At 36.2% G+C, this 24,317-nt stretch overlaps 1 protein-coding gene across 1 annotated transcript in view; it reads right to left on the minus strand.

The window, feature by feature from the left end:
- Positions 1 to 221: 221 nt before the first annotated feature.
- Positions 222 to 24,317, minus strand: part of MOB4 (MOB family member 4, phocein) — a 27,708-nt gene continuing 3,612 nt past the window's right edge. The window contains exons 2-7 of the mRNA XM_007465695.1: positions 13,388 to 13,488; positions 10,067 to 10,109; positions 9,788 to 9,874; positions 4,464 to 4,543; positions 2,992 to 3,103; positions 222 to 2,858 (exon numbers count right to left, since the gene is read on the minus strand). Of these exons, the coding sequence (XP_007465757.1) occupies positions 2,727 to 2,858; positions 2,992 to 3,103; positions 4,464 to 4,543; positions 9,788 to 9,874; positions 10,067 to 10,109; positions 13,388 to 13,488 (555 nt within the window). The 3' untranslated portion in view covers positions 222 to 2,726. The remainder of the gene's footprint in view (positions 2,859 to 2,991; positions 3,104 to 4,463; positions 4,544 to 9,787; positions 9,875 to 10,066; positions 10,110 to 13,387; positions 13,489 to 24,317) is intronic.

Here is a 24,317-nt window from a genome sequence, read left to right on the forward strand (position 1 = left end):
ATATTAAGTTAAAATTTTAGGGAACTCGTTAAAAATTTAGGGAACTCCCTGACAGTCCAGTGGCTGGGACTCTGTGCTTTCACTGCCAAGGGCCCGGGTTCAGTCCCAGGTTGGGGAACTAGGATCCCTCAGGCTGGGTGGAACAGCCAAAAACAAAAAACAAAAAACCACAAATATATATATATATATATATATATATATATATATATATATATATATATATATAACTGAGAAACTTGTTTCTAGAAATACAAATTTAACGCCTCAAGTCAGAGAAAAGAAAATGTACACACACAAAAGAACTATAATACCCATGGGAACATAAATTATTAAAAATCAGCTACTTTCCCAGATATGAAAGGGGAAAAAGAATGAGTCGACTATATGAGTCAAAATAATTTTATAAAAAGAAAATTTTAACTTTTGGATCTATACTGGGTAATCCAAACAAAAAGTGGAGCCTAACTTCCTTATTGCACAGAACTGTGTGTTTTCTATTCCCCCCTTCTTAGAACACTTACTTCATAAATCAGTGGTTTGCCAGGCTAATCAGTTTTTTTAATACCACCTAAGTACATACATGTATATTTTCAAAATTCTGTAATCAGTATTAAGGAAAAACAGTAACTGTTTCATTTAGGTCTTACCTAATGAAGTGAGTCAACTTTACAGTGCAAGAGTATGAATGAGATATCAGTATGAATACAAAAGCAAGACTACAAACTGATGTTTTCTTTGGGGGATTTTTTTTTTTTATGATCAATTCCAAACACACAGTACAGGGAAGATGGAATGAGTAAGAAAAAAATCATATTTTATTTCCCTAGTAACACCGAGTTATACTATTCAAAATATGTTTCAAAATATTTAGCCAGATCACCAATCCCAGCCACTGCCTTAGTTCAAATGTTCACTAAGAAAATAGTCAAGCAACAGAAATCCATTGTGAGACTTTGTCTAGAGAGAACAGCTACATTATACTATATATAATTTATTAACTTAGTAGTTTAGTCTCTCAATATTTAGCAAGTTTGTGTGAAAATTACTATTCCCACTGGTTCATAGTAACATTAATATAAATGCATCATTTCAAAGTCAATATTCCTTTCACTGTGAACATAAAACTTCTTAAAAGTTAGTTATGGGTTGGGGTAATGACTGGCTGCTGGGATAGCATTGTTCAAAGCCAAATATACTGGCAGGATCGGAAGGCATAAATATATATACAAACTCTCAGGACGGTACTGTTTTCCACATTTTTGCTGTACATACTTGTCTCATAATATGGTATAAATTATTTCCTCCAATTTGAAAAAAAAATCAAGATGACTACATTTTAATCTTCATTTGAAAACCCACTCAAATGAAAAAGAAGTTCGTTTGTTAATTCTGTTCAAAAGATGGATTTAAATATTTTCTTCACTACATGTACAATTTTTTTTTTACCCTTAGTGCCTTGTTACAACCAGTTTAGCAATTAAGACCTCCAGTGCTTTTGTAAAAAATTGCATTCAGTAGGTAAGATCGTAAAATCTACAGTTGAATCCTTCTTAAGACGCTGAATTATAACAAAGTCCAAAAAATGTATGAGCATTCAGCAATACCTTTGGAACCTATGAATTACTGCAAAAAAATCTTACATGTGCATATAATTCAAACATAAACTTTGTGGGGAAGGGGTGTAAAATAAATACTATAATATTTTTCAGCTCTATTTAAGTGCTGCCTAGATGGTTAGAAGAAAAGATTAATATTACTAATAGTAAGAGTCAAACTATTTTAAAGACTATTCTCCAAGTAGTTAGAACAATTTCACAAAGCAAAGATAAGCACGAGCCTATGCCAGTACATTTTTTCCTGTAGTGTAATTGCTAATATGAGGTATAATCTGTAGGCAATTAATACAAATATAAATAGGTATAAGCCACCACTAAATCACAGTCTGGTGAAAAGCTTCTCAGCTAATGTACTTTGGGGAGAGAGTTAAGGGAAATGAAGAGAAGGGAAGGACAGGGCAGGTTTCCAGTGGGAACATCAATTACACGCTTTTATCATTATCATCTTGTATGTAACAGTCCACTGAACAGAAAGATAAATCCTTTCCAAGTATGCTGGTCTAGAATATACTTTATGTAGCATAGTAAGATTATTTAAGTATTACTAATGCTTCATTTGCATTTATATTTGGACATACACATAATCATATATATATATCAAAAAGTATAAACAGAATTTAAAAACACTTTTATCTCACTTTGGAAAACTTAACAGTTAAGACTGAACTATGTGCTACAGAATTTTCTAGAATATCAAAACTCAGGTATAAAACCAAAGGAAAACATTACTATCTCTTTAGTAAATGGCTTGTGTGAAACCTCAAGCTCACTCATCTTTTTCACAGATGTGTTTATTTGATGAGGATTGTGATCCAATGATTGTTTAGCAGCAATTTTACCAAACTGTAAATTCTTTTATTAACGGGCATTATAAACAGATAATACTAATCTTATTTAAAAACGATGAGTGCCACACCAGTGAATATACAGCTCATGAATAACTTAAAAAGTATTTCCCATTCTAAAAGGTAACACTCAGCATACAAAAACCTATACTAAACAAAGAAGCTATAATATGGATACGTGATTGATGTGTCTAAAATGATATATATACAGTACATAATTAATGTTAATTATGTGATCAGTACATTTTTTTCTATATGATTCCCTTCATGCTTCACTTTCCCCAGAAACTGAATTCTGAACTTCTTCTTCTAAAATTGGTACAATCAGGTTATCCTTGGACATCAAATTATATTTCATCACAAATTTAGTAAACCGATGACACAAAAATGTTTCATTCTGTAGAGAGGGAAAAAAAATATGTCATTTCAATTTACTACTTTTCAAAACCAAATAAATGAGACATAATATCAACATTTACTATTGTCATTCTGATAAGAACGTATCAGGACAATTAGTGAAATATACTTACTTCATATTCATCAAATATCTGCCGGTGATGAAAATAAGCATGTGAAAATATTCTGTAAATCCTACGGCATACTGATCCTAGTTTTGCTACAGATGATTCCTTTATGCTAACCCTAGAAATAGATAAGAAATCATAGATTTATAGAGCTGGACAGATCTTAGGAACAGTATAGTCCAATCTTCTCAATTCACAAGTGCAGAAACTGACACCAGAGAAAGTAAGTGACCAGTCCAGGTCACAGCACTAGTAAGTGGCAAGGGCAGGATTAAAACCCCTGTTCTTCACTCCTGGGGCAGTGCTCTTTCTACCTAACCACACTGCCCAAGAAATTCAGTATTATAGTTCTGAAACGTTGTTAAAGTCTAATGCAATTAAAACAAATCCTGACAAAACAAAACTTACTAAAATATATGTTTATGACATTAACACTGTCCACTAGAGCTAATTAAAACTACTGAAAGAATTATTGTTTTATTCTACAGAATTCAATTCTTTTTCGTGTGTGTGTGTGAGAAATAAAAACTGCCTACATATTTCTGATTTTTAAAAAAATGTACAGAGGATACCAAGGCAAAAACTGTTATTTTTTACCTATTTTATATGAGCCCTTTGAAGTTAGTGATATTGGGGAAAAGTCTCCAAAACTATCCACCTGGTAACAAATATCTTAATAGAATAAAAGGCCAGTCACAAACCTCACCAATAATATATTACAGTATGCACACGCTTCCTCTCAGATCTTAAAAATCTGAAGGCAAGGAAAAGGACTCCTTCAAAAATAAGCAGTCCCAACAGAGAAGAGACTGGTGGTTGCCAAGGGGGAGGAGATTAGGAGAGGGATGGATTGGGAGTTTGGGATTAGCAGATGCAAACTGGTATATATAGAATGGATAAACAAGGTCCTACTGTGTAGCACAGGGAACTATATTCAATATCCTGTGATAAACCATAATGGAAAAGAATATGAAAAAGAATGTATATATATGTATAACTGAGTCACTTTGCTGTACAGCAGTAATTAATACAGCACTGTAAATCAACTATACAATTAAAAAAATATTCTAGAAATACACAGAACATACTTAGAAAAAAATATATAAGCAGTCCAACTTAGGAAAATCTCTTAAGGCATGCTAAGAGGATGCCTCTCTCTACCACAGAGATTCAAGTAAGCAAGTGTGTAAAAATCCCAACTCTAAAGCATGAAGGGAGAGCCCTGGAAAATGATGCACAGCAGCAGGAACTGAACTGGCCTGTGAGATTCAGGAGCTGAGTCCTGATGCCTTTAGTTTAACCACAATCTTAATTTCAAAACTTGAATAATTCTGAACAAGCCAAATATATAATAGGTTAAAAAAAAAAAGTTTAAAGAATACAATGTATTAACAAGCAAACTAGTTTTAGTTTTAAAAACAGAAATCTTTAAAATTAAATCCAAAAACTTTAGCACCATGTTTAAAAGTTTTGTTTACCTGCTGGGAAAATATTTATTGCTATTCAGAAGACATGCAGCACCATCAAGTGTGTGTCTAGTATAGTCTATAGCAGGACACTATAAAAGAAAGGATATAAAAATGCATCAACAAAGAGCTCTACCTCTAAAATTAGGTATATTTATTACTTAAGCATCTTATTCCAAAAACCCTGAGCACAGTCTAAGAAAAAGTTCCTTACAATATCAGAATGACTGTAAAATTCAATGTTATGTCAATAAATAAGGCTTTATTATCCCCTTCAACTATAATACCTGGCTTCTAGAAAATAAGTGAATCAGTCCCCCAATTTCTCACTCTCAATATTGTACCTAGAAGAAAACAATGCTTAGAGCTGGGAAGAACACCTGATTATCTAATCTAACCCTCTGGCTATGAGGAAACTGAGGCTGATCAGTTTGTAGAATATGCACAGGTTTCTTGTCAGATCTTAAAAGTCTATAGGCAAAGACAAGGAATACTTCAAAAGACAAGCAGTCCAATGTAAGAAAGTCTGCTTTTTACGCATGCTGTCTTAGAGGAGGCTGACTCTGTAACGACAGAGATTCAAGTAAGCAAGCATGCAAACATCCCAACTCTGAAGCATGACAGGGAGAACCCCTGAAGAATGATGCACAGCAACAGGGACTACCCTTGACTATTGGTCAATGACTTATGCAAGATGATACAGTTAGGAAGAAGGACTTAAAAACCATAACCCAGATACACCGATTCCTAGTCCACTGATGTATACCAAGTGGCCCAGCAGCCTCTTTCACTTCACAAATACCTCCAGAGATCACTGCCTCCTTACATCTTAAAAAGCATGCCTTATTATGTTGCTGGTACCCTGTTACCAATCTAGCAGCTCTCTCAAAAATTTTCTTCCTTTGCAATTTAATACGAAATCTGAAGTTCCTTTATATTTTAATAAACCTGTCTTACCCTATTTCATTTATCAGAAACAATGAAACCTATCTGTCTCATGGCAAATCAGCAAACCTATTAAAGGAAAAATAAAACTGTAAAGTAATTCTCCTCATTCAGTTCTTCTGAAGGCAGAGAGGGAGAAACATCAAAAGAAAGGAAGACTGAGAATGAACCCGGGAACGAAGAAGGAAAAAATAAACTAGAGAAAGAAATAAAAATGACTCTAGTTCTACCTAGTAATTAGAATATTTTTCAACTGTTGAGAATGAAACTGGTGTTTAAAAATGCAGTAACTACTAAATATGGCTTAGTGTAGTACATGGCAAATACATAAAGATTATCTAAACCAAAAAAAAAAAAAAGTATTTTTCTAACTATACATCCACAGGAATTTACAGCTAGTAGACTCACTGCCTAAAATAGGAACATGAGCAGTATTTACTGAAAAAAGTATCTTTCTCCATATACATGATTACAGGTGACTTGGTCAAAAACAAATATCCCAAGTCACTGTGTTTCTCATTCATATTGGTCATTTGGGTGTACCATGGGACACTTTTACAACCTTTAAGTCAGCATGGAAATATGATGCAAGCTACATATTTAATTTAAAAATTTCTAGGGACTTCCCTGGTGGCGCAGTGGTTAAGAATCCGCCTGCCAATGCAGGAGACACGGGTTCGAGCCCAGGTCTGGGAAGATCCCACATGCCGCAGAGCAACTAAGCCCAAGTGCCACAACTACTGAAGCCTGCGCACCTAGAGCCCATGATGCACAACAAGAGAAGCCACCGCAATGAGAAGCCTGTGCACCGCAATGAAGAGGAGCCCCTGCTCGCTGCAACTAGAGAAAGCCCATGCACAGCAACGAAGACCCAACACAGCCAAAAATAAATTAAATAAATAAATATATTAAAAAATAAATAAAGTGAGAATAATGCATCTTTACTATTTGCCAAAATGAAACTAGCTTTTTGGATTCAGTTTCCTAACTGGAATTATCACATCATTTACTATATTATGTAGCCAATTTCAGTGTATTATCAATGAAGCTGCTATGATTTTCCCAGACGTAGAATGATACACAACCTTAACACTGCTTCTATTTATTAACTCAAAAAAAGTAACACCATGAGTGAAGTCAGTCTTAAAAAATTAGTACTACTAACTTAGACAGGTATCAGATACTTCTTATTTTGGAGAATTTGCCTTTTCAAACAAAAGAACATAAAATATTGATTTTCCAACTAGAGAATTACCTGTCTTTAAGCCTTAGAGGTCTGTCAATATAATGATCACTTAAAGGTCTATAATCCTACAGCACAGGCCTAACTTAACTATTTTCAATGAGTCAATGTCAAGCAAAAACTAATTACTACAGATTAAAAGGGAATGCAGATCAAGGGAAATGCAATGCACAGTTTAAACAAACCAGTTGTAAACTACACTTTTGAGACAACTAAGGAAAACTGAATGTGTACTAGGTGTTAGATAACATGAAGGAATTATTTAAAACAAAAAATGTTCTCTAAAAATTGCTACTTCCTATACTCTCGCCTTGACAAAAACTAAATAAGGAGAAAATAACACGAATAAGTTTTTCAAGGTAAAACCAATTATGGAGAGGAAAATCATTATGGTAGGTTTCAAATAAGTAGTAAGAAATATTAATGAAATGTAGAGAAAAAATACTGACCTATAAAGTTCAAAAGTAACATTTCTACTTGACAGACTAAGAATCAACTAGTAATCACCAACAGTTATTCCTATCAAAAGAAATTAAGACTAAACCAAAAATCTGAACTGGTGCATCTCATCCATTACACACCATATGACAGGTGTTATTCTGTCACAGCCAGTGAATCATAAGTTCCAGCCCATTCAATTGTCCAATTATGAAAAATGATACTACACAAACAAATGGAAAGATACACTGTGTTCATGGATTGTAAGAATTATTACTGTTAAAATGACTGTACTACCAAAGGCAATCTACATATTCAATGTAATCCTTATCAAAATACCTATGGCATTTTTCACAGAACTAAAACAAATAATGTTAAAATTTGTATGGAAACACAAAAGACCCCAAATAGCTAAAACGATCTTAAGAAAGAACAACAAAGCTGGAGATATCACGTGCCCTGATTTGAATCTATATTACAAATCTACAGCAATCAAAACAGTATGGTACTGGCACAAAAACAGACATATAGATCAATGGAACAGAATAGACAGCCCACACTTACATGGTCAATTATCTATTACAAAAGAGGCAATACATAACAGGGAAAAGAGAGCCTCTTCAATAAATGGTGCTGGGAAAACTGGACCGCTACATGCAGAAGAGTCAAACTGGATTACTTTCTCACACCATATACAAAACTAAACTCAAACTGTATTTAAGACTTAAATGTGAGGTGGGAAACCATAAAACTCCTAGAAGAAAACATAGGCAATACACTCTTTGACAACCAGATTAAAAAATGGGCAGAAGATCTGAATAGACATTTTCCCAAAGAAGACATACAGAGAGCCACCAGACACAGGAAAAGATGCTCAACATCACTAATCATCAGGGAAATGCAAATCAAACCACAATGAGATATCAACTCACACTTGCCAAAAAGACTATTATTGGGGACTACCCTGGTGGTCCAGTGGTGGAGAATCCATCTTGCAATGCAGGGGATGCCGGTTCAATCCCTGGTTGGGGAACTAAGATCCCACATGCCGTGGGGCAACTAAGCCCACCACCACAACTACAGAGCCCACGTGCTCTGGAGCCCACACACCACAACTACAGAGCTTGTGCTCTCTGGAGCCCGCGTGCCACAACTAGAGAGCCTGCATGCCGCAACTACTGAGGCTACGCACTCTGGAGCCTGTGCATCACAACTAGAGAGAAGCCCACACACAGCAACAAAGAGCCCGTGTGCCACGATGAATGATCCTACTTGCCGCAACTAAGACCCGATGCAGCCAAAAAATAAATAAGTAAATAAATATTTTTAAATAGACTATTATCAGGCTTCCCTGGTGCAGCAGTGGTTAAAAATCCACCTGCCAACGCAGGGGACATGGGTTCCAGCCCTGGTCTGGGAAGATCCCACATGCCGCGGAGCAACTAAGCCCATGCACCACAACTACTGAGCCTGCACTCTGGAGCCTGTGAGCCACAACTACTGAGCCCCTGTGCCACAACTACTGAAGCCTGTGTGCCTAGAGCCCATGCTCTGCAACAAGAGAAGCCACCACAATGAGAAGCCCACACACTGCAATGAAGAGTAGCCCCCACTTGCCGCAACTAGAGAAAGCCTGTGCGCAGCAACGAAGACCCAATGCAGCCAAAAATAAATAATTTTTTAAAAAATGACTATTATCAAAAAGACATAATTGGCTATACTCCAATATAAAATAAAAAGTTAAAAAAAAGACTTGAAAAAAAAGACAACAAATAAGTACTGATGAGGAGAAATGGGAACCCTCACGCACTGTTGGAGGGAATGTAAATTGATACCACTATGGAAAACAGGATGGCAGTTCCTCAAAACATTAAAAATGGAACTGCCATATAAGCCAGCAATTCACTCCTGGGTACTTTTCCAAAGAAAACAAAAACACTAATTCGAATAGATATATGCACTCCCATGCTCACTGCAGCATTATTTACAGTAGCCAAGATATGGAAGCAACTTAAGTGTCCACTGATTAGATGAAAAGATAAGGAATATGTGGTATGTATACACACTAGCATAAAAAAGAATGAAATTTTGCCATTTGTGACAACATGGATGGACCTAGAGGCTATTAAGCTAAGTGAAATAAGTCAGACAGAGAAAGACAAATACCATATGATTTCACTTATACGTGGAATCTAAAAAACAAGACAAATGAACAAACAACAAAACAGAAGCAGAGTCATAGACATAGAGAACAAAGGTGGTTGCCAGAGGGAAGGTAGGAGGAGTGAAATAGGTAAGGAAGATTAAGACGTATAAACTTCCAGTTACAAAATGAATGAGTCACATGGATGAAATGTACAACATGAAGAATACTCTCAATAATATTGTAATAATTTTGTATGGTGACAGATGGTAACTAAAGTTATCACGGTGATCATTTTGTAATGTACAGAAATATCGAATCATTATGTCATACACCTGAAACTAACACAGTGTAGGTCAATGATAATTTCAATTAAAAATTTTTAAAAAGAATCTAATCACAAGAAACCCTAAAGTAGCACTGTACCAATGACCTTGCAGCAAAGAACTCTAAACCAAAGGGCAAAATAAACAGTGACCTAAAAACTCAAAAAATGTGTCTACCACCATCTTAAAGAGATTTAGGTTATGATGATTTTATTAGTCATTCTATTTCATAAATTCTCACCTCTTTTGGTGTTTTATGAGCTGCACAAAGAAAAATCCATTGTTCAGTTGCTGTCATCTGAGTGCATGTATCTGGATGGCATTCACTCTGTTAAAATAGTTACATTTATTAATATGTAAAATAATAATGAAAAAGTTTATCATCTGAGTCGCTACATCTCATGTAAAATTCTAGAATAAATTAAAAATTTGGGTAAGTCTTTGTAAGCACATTAATTTACAAAAACAGAAAAAAAAATCAGAACTTTCAATTATAGCTTTAACTTAAAGAAAATATTACCTGAAGTTTCACAGCAAGTCCATTTAGCTCAAGACAGAATTGCCTAAAAATGTAAATATATAAATGAAAAGTCTCATCTTCCATATTATTTTTAGAATATTAATTGTAAAAACAGAATCCCATCAGTACCATCCTTCCTCCCTCATCATCATTATCAATACCACCTGAACTTACATGGCACATTCCTTACAAAGACATACACATTAGTAAACAAAACCCAAAACTAACAACCCTAACAATAATGTTCAATATCAGAGTTCAGTGAGTTGATTACTGTTACACACTGGAAATTGGTACAATTTTTCTGAGAAATACTTTGAAAATATTTACCAAGACCCTTACAAAGTGTATATATTTTTAACTAAGTCATTCTCCTAAGAATCTATTCTAATGAAATAATCAGAACTGCAATGCAGACATATGTATAAAGATGTTCACTGAAACTATATACATAAAAAATTTCTTTGAAACATTATAAATGATTAGCAATTGGAGAGTAGTGAACTGTCGGTATTACATAAACATACAAAGGATATATACTTATATTCACAGTAAGATTCCAGCTATGTAAAAATTCACGTGTGTGTACATATCTGTATACAGAAAATCAGAAGAAAGACTAGACGTTTTATATTCCTATATATTATACAGGTTTTATTCTGATTACAAACAACATGCTCCTTCTAAAAACTCCAAACAGGACCAAATACAAAATATAAAACAGGAAAGTCCTCCGTACTTCCATGACCTCTTCCCGAAAGACAGTTATTGTTTACATGCAAATCTGATTTTCTCTGGATAGATTAAAATATATTGGAATCATATCATACACAATTTCATAACTTGCTTTTTTGTCACTTAATAGATCTTGGGCATTTTTTCATGACTTACTTTCCCTCTAAAATTGTCAAACTGAGAATTATAAAGCCTAGAACAATGCTTGGATTGTTCCTACAATAGTTAAGTGCTCAAAAAATATTTTTGAATAAACGAAAAATGGAGCAAATTACATGACATTTAGATCATTTTTAGACAGACTTGCTATTTGACATGAAAAGACAATTAATCCTTTATGTCATAAAGATACTTTATGTTGTCAAAGTACTGAATGTGTTCCCTCTAAAAATCTATCAAATTAATCGGTATGTTTCCCCATCAAACAAACGAATACACTGTGGTTCCGCAAATACGCAAGGCTAAAACCTATAATTAGAAGATAAAAGAGAGTTCCAAAAGAAAAACAAAAAACCCAAAACACTGCACATATGTGAAAGGAAAACTATATTTATTTATTTATTTATTTATTTATAACATACATTAAAATAGAAGAAAGCAAATTAAAAAACAAGGGTCAAATTTTCAGTTGTCTATAACTGTACTTCCTTTCCAGATGCCTAATAATGCTGTTCTTAGATTATACAAATAACACTATTTCTGAATCACCACATAGTCCTCTACTGCCCCATATCTGTAAGTTGCATGTTATGTGTTTCTGAGTTGTTTTCTACTAAGTGGTAATAAAGACAGGTGGTGATAAACAAGTTTCTCATCTAGTCCAACCTACTTATGGCCAACAGGAAAATTAAGCTAACTGACTTGGCAGTGCTATAGGTACAATCTGTGGCAAATAGTGCAAACCTAACAGCTTCAAGTTAATTCAGTATAGGACTAACACACATAGTTATGCAGCTGAAAAGACAAGCCAGAGCTGAAATCTAGGCTACACTCTAGTCACTAAGCCATGCATACTAGCATGGGATTACAACCACTAGAGGAAGGGGCATCTTTTCCTAATTACAAATATTCAGTAGGGAGTAGTGGGAGATTCGACTGAGGTCATGATTCAATTCCCATTGACATCATAATATAATCAATTGCATTAATCAGTAACAGCAAGTATTAAGCCTCAAATCAGTAACATTAAGCACATGCAAAAAAAAAATCAAACTGCTTTTAAAACTCTTCTTGGTCAACTATAAAGATGTATACACTATAATAAAGAGAAAAAAGAATATATATGTCATATATAATACATAAATTATACAAAACAAAAAAAGTGGTTAATATCAAAAAAAACCCCAAAAGTAATAACAATAGCACCAGGACAAATGGAATATGAATAAGAAAGATTTTACAAGTTTTGTATAATGCAGATTTCATAGTCTAAGTTAAATAGGGAGGAAAATGTCTTTCTTAGATCTGAAATAAAAACCTTGTAAATTAAAATGAACCCTCACTTTCTAGGAATTATGCTTACAGTGAAAAAAACACACTTGCTTATTTTCATCATTCATCCCATAGGTAAGGAAGTAGTTATTTTCAAAGCTGATTAAAAAAAGACAGAGGATATATTATACTAAAGTGCTCTCTATATTTATAAGAATGGCATAACATCTACATACTCATGCTTTCAATTATCATGCATCGAGATGTATTAAAAAAAAAAAACTCAATCAAGTAGTCAAGTGACTTGCCCAAGAAAATGGCAGATTACAAAGAAGTCTCAGCATCCTGACACTGCTGAACGGTTAGGACAAGACACTGTCTTAACAATATCTAGACAAGCCTATAGCATCAAAACAAAACAACAGAAAAAGTACCTTGTCTACAAATTGAGGCACTCATCACAGGAAATGTGGTCTAATTTATTCAGGAAAAGTCATATCTCTACTCCACCTTATTATCTAAAAATCAACTCAAAGTAACCAACTCTGATGAACACATATCTCATAAAGCATACTCTATTTTTAATGTATCAACTTATCCTAGCTCCCATTTACAATGGAAAGTTTATAACTTCAAGAAATAACCTAGTAGCTTCAGAATACAACTGCTTCTAAAGTTAACTCATGATTCATTAGAAATCAATTTTCTCATTCAAAGGATATTATGAAAAGCTCTAAAACTTCTTACTTCAGGATTATAATTCATCTCCATTTACCAAACGAAAGACTGGAAGGTCAAACTAGTTACCAGGTAACTCATCAGTTACCAAGTCTAGACTAGGACCTCTAGAGAGAAATAAAGTAGGTAAGTAGTAGGTAGTAGAAATGAGTAAGTACATGGAAATAATGCATCTGTGATTAAATGATGTGATTAAGGAAAACCATGTAAAAAGATAATAAGGCCCAAATTCATAAATATAGAAAACAATGGGTAAATAACAACGTTGAAAACTTTATAACTTAAAAACATAAAAGCTTTAGAACTTTGCTTTTTGGTCTGTAGTTAACTAATTTATGATTCATAATCATCAATATTAAAGGTTATTTTTTACTACTAGGAGTACTATTACTATTTTGATACATAATAAAGACCTACCTTAAATGTTCATACTTCCATACACCTTCATCTTGGCCTTCAGGTGGTTCAAGAATTTTGTCAATATTGGAACAATCTGCTCTTATATTCTGTTGAATATACTACAAACAAAGAAGTTCTTACAGTTAATTAAAATATACCACATGATAAATCTTATGAGAGTTATTATTGTTTAATGGGTACAGAGTTTCAGTTGGGGAAGATGAAAAAGTTCTAGAGATGGAGGTGGTAATGGTTGCAAAACAATGTGAATGTACTTAATGCCACAGAATTGTACACTTAAAAATGGCAAAAGTGATAAATTTTATGTTATATATTTTTTACCACAATAAGAAAAAGCAGAGTAAACACTGAACAAGAAAATCCAAAGAAATCCATGCCCAGAGGTAATCAAACTGCCAAAAACTAAAGATAAAGAAGCCAGTGGGGGTGAGTGAGAGTGTGTGTGTGTGTGTGTGTGTGCATGTGTGTGTGTGTGCGTGTGTGTGTAAAGGATCCAGCGAAAAAAGAGACACATGACCTATAGAAAAAGGATTCAAATGAGTGCAGCTTTCTCACCAGAAAACACAGATGACAGGAGGAAATGGCAGAACACGTTTAAAGTGCTGAAAGAAAAGAACTGTCAACCTCTGTATCTAGCAAAAATACCCTTCAGGAATGAAGATAAAGATATTTTCAGATGAAAGAAAACTACGGAGGTTTACTGAGCTCTGCCCACCAGAGCAACAACCAACTCTACCGACCACCAGTACCCGCCATCAGGAAGCTTACATATATTTAAGTGATATATTTAAAGTGATGAAAGGGAAGCAACTACAACCAAGATTACTCTACCCAGCAAGGATCTCATTCAGATTCGATGGAAAAATGAAAAGCTTTACAGACAAGCAAAAGCTAAGAGAATTCAGCACCACGAAACCAGCTCTACAACAAATGCTAAAGGAACTTCTCTAAGTGGGAAATGCAAGAGAAGAAAGGACCTACAAAAACAAACCCATAACAATTAAGAAAATGGCACAGGAACATATATATCGATAATTACCTTAAACGTGAATGGATTAAATGATCCAACCAAAAGACACAGGCTCACTGAATGGATACAAAAACGAGACCCATATATATGCTGTCTACAAGAGACCCACTTCAGACCTAGGGACACATACAGACTGAAAGTGAAGGGATGGAAAAAGATATTCCATGCAAAGAGAAATCAAACAAAGCTGGAATAGCAATACTCATATCAGATAAAATAGACTTTAAAATAAAGAATGTTACAAGAGACAAGGAAGGACACTACATAATGATCAAGGGATCAACTGAAGAAGAAGATATAACAGTTATAAACATATATGCACCCAACATAGGAGCACCTCAATACATAAGGCAACTGCTAACAGCTATAAAAGAGGAAATCGACAGTAACACAATAATAGGAACTTTAACACCTCACTTACACCAATGGACAGATCATGCAAATAGGAAATTAATAAGGAAACACAAGCTTTAAGTGATACAATACACCAGATTTAACTGATATTTATAGGACATTCCATCTGAAAACAGCAGATTACATTTTCTTCTCAAGTGCACACAGAACATTCTCCAGGACAGATCACATATTGGGTCACAAATCAAGCCTTGGTAAATTTAAGAAAATTCAAATCATATCAAGCATCTTTTCCAACCACAACGCTATGAGATTAGAAATCAATTACAGGGAAAAAGACTTAAAAAACTCAATACATGGGCTTCCCTGGTGGCGCAGTGGTTGAGGGTCCGCCTGCCGATGCAGGGGACGCGGGTTCGTGCCCCGGTCCAGGAAGATCCCACGTGTTGCAGAGGGGCTGGGCCCGTGAGCCATGGCCGCTGGGCCTGCGCGTCCAGAGCCTGTGCTCCGCAACGGGAGAGGCCACAGCGGGGAGAGGCCCGCGTACCGCAAAAACAAAAACAAAAACAAAAACAAACAAACAAAAAAAAAACTCAATACATGGAGGCTAAACAATACATTGCTAAATAACCAAGAGATCACTGAAGAAATCAAAGAGGAAATCAGAAAATACCTAGAGACAAATTACAACAAAAACACGACAATCCAAAACCTGTGGGATGCCGTAAAAGCAGTTCTAAGAGGGAAGTTTATAGCAATACAAGCCTACCTCAAGAAACAAGAAAAATCTCAAACAAACAATCTAACCTTACACCTAAAGCAACTGGAGAAAGAAGAACAAACAAAACCCAAAGTTAGTAGAAGGAAAGAAATCACAAAGATCAGAGTAGAAATAAATGAAATAGAAACAAAGAAAATGATAGCAAAGATCAGTAAAACTAAAAACTGGTTCTTTGAGATGATAAACAAAATTGATAAACCTTTAGCAAGACTCATCAAGAATAAGAGGGAGAGGACTCAAATCAATAAAATTAGAAATGAAAAAGGACAAGTTACAACAGACACCACAGAAATACAAAGCATCCTAAGAGACTACTACAAGCAACTCTATGCCAATCAAATGGAAAACCTGGAAGGAATGGACAAATTTTTAGAAAGGTATAACCTTCCAAGACTGAACCAGGAAGAAACAGAAAATATAAACAGACCAATCACAAGTAATGAAATTGAAACTGTGCTTAAAAATCTTCCAACAAACAAAAGTCCAGGACCAGATGGCTTCACAGGTGAACTCTATCAAACATTTAGAGAAGAGCTAACACCCGTCCTTCTCAAACTCTTCCAAAAAATTGCAGAGGAAGGAAAACTCTCAAACTCATTCTATGAGGCCATCATCACCCTGATACCAAAACCAGACAAAGACACTACAAAAAAAGAAAATTACAGACCAATATCACTGATGAATATAGATGCAAAAATCCTCAACTAAATACTAGCAAACAGAATCCAACAACACTTAAAAAGGATCATACACCATGAGTGGGATTTATCCCAGGGATGCAAGGATTCTTCAATATATGCAAATCAATTAATATGATACACCATGAAGAATAAAAACCATATGATCATCTCAATAGATGCAGAAAAAGCTTTTGACAAAATTCAACACCCAGTTATGATAAAAACTCTCCAGAAAGTGGGCATAGAGGGAACATACCTCAACATAATAAAGGCCATATATGACAAACCCACAGCAAATGTCATTCTCAATGGTGAAAAACTGAAAGCATTTCCTCTACGATCAGGAACAAGACAACGATGTCCACTCTTGCCACTACTATTCAACACAGTTTTTGAAGTCCAGGCCATGGCAATCAGAGAAGTAAAAGAAATAAAAGGAATACAAGCTGGAAAAGAAGAAGTAAAACTGTCACTGTTTGCTGATCACATGATACTATACATAGAGAATCCTAAAGATGCCACCAGAAAACTACTAGAGCTAATCAATGAATTTGATAAAGTTGCAGGATACAAAATTAATGCACAGATATCTCTTACATTCCTATACACTAACAATGAAATATCAGAAAGAGAAATTAAGGCAACAATCCCATTCACCACTGCAACAAAAAGAATACAATATGTAGGAATAAACCTACATAAGGAGGTAAAAGACCTGTACTCAGAAAACTGTAAGACACTGATGAAAGAAATCAAAGATGACACAAACAGACAAAGAGATATACCATGTTCTTGGATTGGAAGAATCAATATTGTGAAAATGACTATACTACCCAAAGCAATCTACAGATTCAATGCAATCCCTATCAAATTACCAATGGCATTTTTTACACAGCTAGAACATAAAATCTTAAAATTTGTATAGAGACACAAAAGACCCCAAATAGCCGAAGTGGTCTTGAGAGAAAAAAAACAAGCTGGATGTATCAGTCTCCGTGACTTCAGACTATATTACAAAGCTACAGTAATCAAGACAATATGATACTGGCACAAAAACAGAAATGTAGATCAATGGAACAGGATAGAAAGCCCATAGATAAACCCACGCACCTACAGTCAACTAATCTATGACAAAGGAGGCAAGGAAATACAATGGAGAAAAGACAGTCTCTTCAATAAGTGGTGCTGGGAAAACTGGACGGCTACAAGTAAAAGAATGAAATTAGAACACTCCCAAACACCATATACAAAAATAAAATCAAAATGGGTTAGAAACCTAAATGTAAGACTGGACACTATAAAACTCTTAGAGGAAAACATAGGAAGCACACTGACATAAATCACAGCAAAATCTTTTTTGATCCACCTCCTAGAGTAATGGAAATAAAAACAAAAACAAATGAGACAAAAAAAAAAAAAATGAGACCTAATGAAACTTAAAAGCTTTTGCAAAGCAAAGTACACTACAAACAAGACAAAAAGACACCCCTCAGAAGGGGGAAAAATATTTGCAAATGAATCAATGGACAAAGGATTAATCTCCAAAATATAAAAACAGCTCATGCAGCTCAACATTAAAAAAACAAACAACCCAATCCAAAAATGGGCAGAAGACATTTCTCCAAACAAGACATGCAGATGGCCAAGAAGCACATGAAAAGCTGCTCAACATCACTAATCATTAGAGAAATGCATATCAAAGCTACAATGAGGTATCACCTCACACCAGTTAGAATGGGCACCATCAGAAAATCTACAAACAATAAATGCTGCAGAGGGTGCGGAGAAAAGAGAACCCTCTTGCACTGCTGGTGGGAATGTAAATTGATACAGTCACTATGGAGAACAGTATGGAGCTTCCTTAAAAAACTAAAAACAGAACTACCATATGACCCAGCAATCTCACTACTGGGCATATACCCAGAGAAAACCATAATTCAAAGACACATGCACCTCAGTGTTCATTGCAGCACTATTTACAATAGCCAGGTTATGGAAGGAACCTAAATGCCCATCAACAGACAAATGGATAAAGAAGATATGGTACATATATACGATGGAATATTACTCAGCCATAAAAAGAAACAAAATTGAGTTACTTGTAGTGCGGTTGTTGGACCTAGAGTCTGTCATACAGAGTGAAGTAAGTCAGAAAGAGAAAAATAAATGTCGTATATTAACGCATGTATGTGGAACCTAGAAAAATGGTACAGATGAACCAGTATGCAGGGCAGAATCAGAGACACAGATGTAGAGAACAAACGTATGGACACCAAGGGGGGAAAGTGCCAGGGGGTTCATTGTGATGGGATGAATTGTGAGATTGGGATTGACATATAACACTAATATGTATAAAATAGATAACTAATAAGAAGCTGCTGTATAAAAAAATAAATTAAATTAAAAAAAAAAAGATAGCTAAGGAGAATTCCTAGCCAGCAGACGGCTCTAAAGGAACTGCTAAAGAAGTTCTTTAGTTAGAAGGAAAAAAAATAATACCAGAAAGAAACTTAGACTATCAGGAGCAACAGCAATTATATTAATATCTGGGTATAAATATATATTAGACCATTCGTCTCTTGATCTTTAAAATATGTTTGGCAGGGCTTCCCTGGTGGCGCAGTGGTTGAGAGTCCGCCTGCCGATGCAGGGGCCACGGGTTCGTGCCCCGGTCCGGGAAGATCCCACGTGCCGCGGAGCAGCTGGGCCCGTGAGCCATGGCTGCTGAGCCTGCGCGTCCGGAGCCTGTGCTCCGCAACGGGAGAGGCCACAGCAGTGAGAGGCCCGCGTACCAAAAAAAAAAAAAAAAAAAAAAAAAAAAAATGTTTGGCAGATGAAAGCAAAAAATATAATATTGTCTGGTGGGGTCTTCAATGTATGTAGATGTAATATAGATAACTAAAGCATAAAGAAGGAGAGTAACATGGTCCAAATGATGACAGTTTCTACATTTCAACTGAAGCAGTAAAATAGACTCTAAATAGACTGAAAAGTTAAGCATGAATTTAGTAATCTCTAGAGCAATCATCAAAAAAATTATGTGAGATACAATCAAAATTAGAATAAATTAAAATAGAATACTAAAAATGCTCAAATAACCCTTAAAAAGGCAGAAAAAGGAAACAGAAAAAAAAAGAGGAAACTAAAAACAAGTAATAAAATGGTAATTCTAAATCTAAACATATCTATCAATAACCATATTCACATTAAATGGCCTAAATATACCAGTTAAAAGACAAGGACTGTCAGAAAGAACAAAGAAATATGACCCAACTATACTGTTTATGAGAAACTTACTTCAAATATAATAAGTAGGTTAAAAGTAAAAGGATAAATTTGATAATGACACTGTTTCCTGATAATAAAGGAACTGCATCAGAAAAAAAAAAAAAGTAAAAGGATGGAAAAAAATATATACCATACAAACACGAATCAAAAGAAAGCTGCAAGGAATGAAAGGTAGTTCAACATAAAAAAAAAAAAATTAACCAATGTAATACACTACATTAATATACAGAGGAAAAAACATAAGCATATCAATTAATGCAGAAAAGTCATCTGACAAAATCCAACACCCTTCACGACAAAAACACAGAAAACTAGGTCTATGAGAGAACTTCCTCAATATGATGAAGGGCATTTTGAAAAACCCACAGGTATGATGTTACTCATACTCAATGGTGAAAGACTGAAAGGTTTCCCTCTAAAATCAGAAATAAGGGGGCTTCCCTGCTGGTGCAGTGGTCAAGAGTCTGCCTGCCGGTGCAGGGGACACAGGCTCGTGCCCCGGTCCAGGAAGATCCCACATGCTGTGGAGCGGCTGGGCCCATGAGCCATGGCCGCTGAGCCTGCACGTCTGGAGCCTGTGCTCCGCAACGGGAGAGGCCACAACAGTGAGAGGCCCGCGTGACGCAAAAAAAAAAAAAAAGAAAAAAAGAGAAAAAATCAGAAATAAGGGAATTCCCTGATGGTCCAATGGTTAGGACTCTGTGCTTTCACTGCCAACGGCCTGGGTTCAATCCTTGGTCAGGGAGCTAAGATCCTGCAAGCCACACAGCATGGCCCAAAACAAACAAAAAAAATCATAAATGAGACAAGGATGCCTGTTTTCACCACTGCTATTCAATACTGTACTTAAACTCCAGCGAGAACAATCAGACAGTAAATAAATGAATAAAAGGCATAGATGACATGATCCTATATAGAGAAATCCCAAAGAATCCACAGGAAAGCTCATAAAGCTAAGAAATGAATTCAGTGAAGTAGCAGGATACAAGATCAAAATACAAAAATCAGTTGTGTTTCTATACACCTTCAATGAACAATTCAAAAAGAAAATTAAGAAATGAACTCCTATATATTAATGTATCTACATCTATATATAACTATATCACCTTGCTGTACACCTGAAACATTGCAAATCAAATCTACTTCAATAAAAAATGACAATAAAAATTAGAAAAAAAAAGAAAGCAACTTCATCTACAACAGTATCTGAAAGAATAAAATACCTAGGAATAAGTTTAAATCAGGAGATTAAATACTTGCATACTGAAAACTTCAAAACTTGCATAACCTAAAGCAATCTACAGATTCTGTGCAATCTCTATCAAAATTCCAACAGTCTTTTTTGTAGAAATGGAAAAGCTGATTCTCACATTTATACGTAATTGCAAGGGGCACCAAATAGCCAAAATAATCTTGAAAAGAAAACACAAGTTGGGGGCTTCCCTGGTGGTGCAGTGGCTGAGAATCGGTCTGCCAATGCAGGGGACAAGGGTTCAATCCCTGGTCCGGGAAGATCCCAAATGCCGTGGAGCAACTAAGCCCATGTGCCACATCTACTGAGCCTGCACTCTAGAACCAGGGAGCCACAACTACCAAAGCCTGCGCACCTAGAGCTCGTGCTCTGCAAGAAGAGAAGCCACTGCAATGAGAAGCCTGTGCACTGCAAGCAAGAGTAGCCCCCGTCACCACATCTACAGAAAGCCCTCGCACCACAACAAAGACCCAACGCAGCCAAAAATAAATAAATAAATAAATAAAAAGAAGAAAACATAAGTTGGAAGATACAGACCTACCAATTTCAAGACTTACTACAGCCACATCATTCTTTTTTTTTTTCTTTTTTTTTTTTTGCGGTATGCGGGCCTCTCACTGTTGTGGCCTCTCCCGTTGTGGAGTACGGGCTCCGGACGCGCAGGCTCAGAGGCCATGGCTCACGGGCCCAGCCGCTCTGCGGCATGTGGGATCTTCCCGGACCGGGGCACGAACCCGTGTCCCCTGCATTGGCAGGCGGACTCTCAGCCACTGCGCCACCAGGGAAGCCCCCAAGACTTACTACAAAGCTATAGTAGTCGAAATAGTGTGCTACTGGGAATTCATTGGTGGTCCAGTGGTCAGGACTCTGAGCTTCCACTGCAGGGGGCACGGGTTCAATTCCTGGTTTGGGGAACTAAGATTCCCCCATGCTGTGTGGCCAAAAAACAACAACAACAACAAAACAGTGTGGTACTGACATAAGGATACACATATAAACCAATGGAACTGAATAGAGGAACTAGAAATAAACCCTCACATATACAGTCCAATGATCTTTTTTTTTTAAATTTTAATTTTTTCCAATGCTTTTATTAATCTTGGTGGCAGATGTTTGTTTGTGATTTTTATTGCAGGGTCACGAGCAAAGGTCTAAACTTGAGAAAAGAACCTTCTCTGACCACTTATCTTGGGGTCTTTGTGCACTGGTGACTTCCTGTTCTGTAGATTAACAGCTGGACTTGGTTTTCTGTGACTAGTGGGCCCCATCTCCCAGAAGACTTAGTTCTGGTTTTGCTTCTGCTATGTCTCACCAGTAAGGGAGCAGCAAAGGCAGGGAAGAGACTTTCTTCTCTATCAAAGGCCAAAGATGGGAGAACAAAAACTCATTTCCTTTTCGTGATAAATGTAGTCCGTCTGACAAATCGGAAGAAAAGTCCTTGCCTGAGGCACTCCTGTCCCCATGCGGCCTCACAGAGCCGCGGCGGTGTGATGCGGATGAACCTGCTCTCGGGCATGCCCACAGACTGCAGGTACTGCACCGTGCTCATCAGGTTCGCCGCATACTCCTCCCTCCAGGGGGATGCGCTGCTTGGGGTTCTCACCTTTTAGTGCACTGTCATTGGCACCAAAGAAAATTGTAACTGCTACTGGGCTGTCCAAACTGTCCCCCTTCCGGATTAGCCTCAGGAGGAGAATTTTCGCCCATCTGGTATTGTAACCCGAAAATCCACGATTCAGAACATTGCACTTTCTGGGTGATGGAGCAACCGAAGAGCCGGCGGTACCTGGGTGATGGAGCGCCGAAGAGCAACACCCGAGGCCAGAGCAGAGAGCTTCCGCCAGTCCAATGATTTTTGACAAGGGTACCAAAACCATTCAATGTGGAAAGGTTAGTCATTTTAACCATTTTTAAGTGTACGGTTCTGTGACTTACTTGCATTCACAATGTTGTGCAACCAAAGAAAAGCCCTGGACATGACGGCTTCACTGGTGAATTTTACTAACTATTTAAAGAATTAACATCAATCCTTCTCAAACTCTTCCAAAAAATTGAAGAGAAGGGCGTACTTCCTAACTCCGCTACAGCAGCATTCCCAATACGAAAGCCAGACAAAGATACTCTAAGAAAACTAGAAACAAATATCCCTTATGAACACTGATGCAAAAATCCTAGCAAACCAAATTCGGCAGCAAATTAAAATTATACACCATGATCAAATGGGATTTATTCCTAGAATGCAAGGATGGTTCAACATACAAAAATTGATCAATATAATACACCATGTTAACAAAATGAAGGAAAAAAAATACACAATTATCTCAATTGGTGCAGAAAAAGCATTTGACAAAATTCAACACCTTTTTATGATAAAAACACTCGACAAATCAGAAATAAGAAGAAATTAACTCAACATAATAAAGGCCAAATATGAAAAACCTACAGCAAACATCATACTCAACATGGAAGATTGAAAGCTTTCTGCTAAGATCAGGCACAAGATAAGGATGCCTGCTGTTGCCATGTCTACTCAAAATACTACTGCAAATTCCAGCCAGAGCAATTAGGCAAGAAAAAGAAATAAAAGGCATCCAGACTGGAAAAGAAGTAAATTTAGTTGTTTGCACATGAAATAATCTTATATGTAGAAAACCCAAAAGATTACACAAAAAAATTGTTAGGACTAATAAACAAATTCAATGAAGTATCAGGACAAAACTCTACTTTTAAAGGGAAAAATATGTGCACACTTTTCCTCTTAATTTTTGCCAATTTCCAGGCATAGAGCTCCAGGTTTATATTTCTGTATCCTCCACAAGGCCTATCTCTTTGCTACCCCATTAAATATTTGCTGATTGAACAATACATTCTTTTTTTAAAAAAAATAAATTTATTTATTTATTTATTTATGGCTGTGTTGGGTCTTCATTGCTGTGCACGGGCTTCCTCTAGTTGCAGTACCGGGGGCTACTCTTTGATGCAGTGTGCAGGCTTCTCATTGCAGTGGCTTCTCGTGTTGTGGGGCACTGGCTCTAGGCATGTGGGCTTCAGTAGTTGTGGCTTGTGGGCTGTAGAGTGCAGGCTCAGTAGTTGTGGCGCACAGGCTTAGTTGCTCTGCGGCATGTGGGATCTTCCCAGACCAGGGCTTGAACCCTTGTCCCCTGCATTGGCAGGCAGATTCTTAACCACTGTGCCACCAGGGAAGCCCTAATATGCCCTCTTAAAATGAGGTTTGATAAAAGTTTCAAACAGGTATCCCGTTAATTCTATGGATTCTGGTTTGTGTTAAAAGTTACAGGAATATGGAGGGGTGGGATAGGGAGGGTGGGAGGGAGGGAGATGCAAGAGAGAAGAGATATGGGAACATATGTATATGTATAATTGATTCACTTTGTTATAAAGCAGAAACTAACACACCATTGTAAAGCAATTATATCCCAATAAAGATGTTAAAAAAAAGTTACAGGAATATTTAACTATGCCAAAGGAAATAAAATGCTTAGGTTATTAGAGCTGCAAAAGTAGCTATTGTTATTACCTGC

The sequence above is a fragment of the Lipotes vexillifer genome, unplaced genomic scaffold (assembly GCF_000442215.2).
Source record: "Lipotes vexillifer unplaced genomic scaffold, Lipotes_vexillifer_v1.1 scaffold113, whole genome shotgun sequence".
In the NCBI taxonomy this organism is placed as follows: domain Eukaryota; kingdom Metazoa; phylum Chordata; class Mammalia; order Artiodactyla; family Lipotidae; genus Lipotes; species Lipotes vexillifer.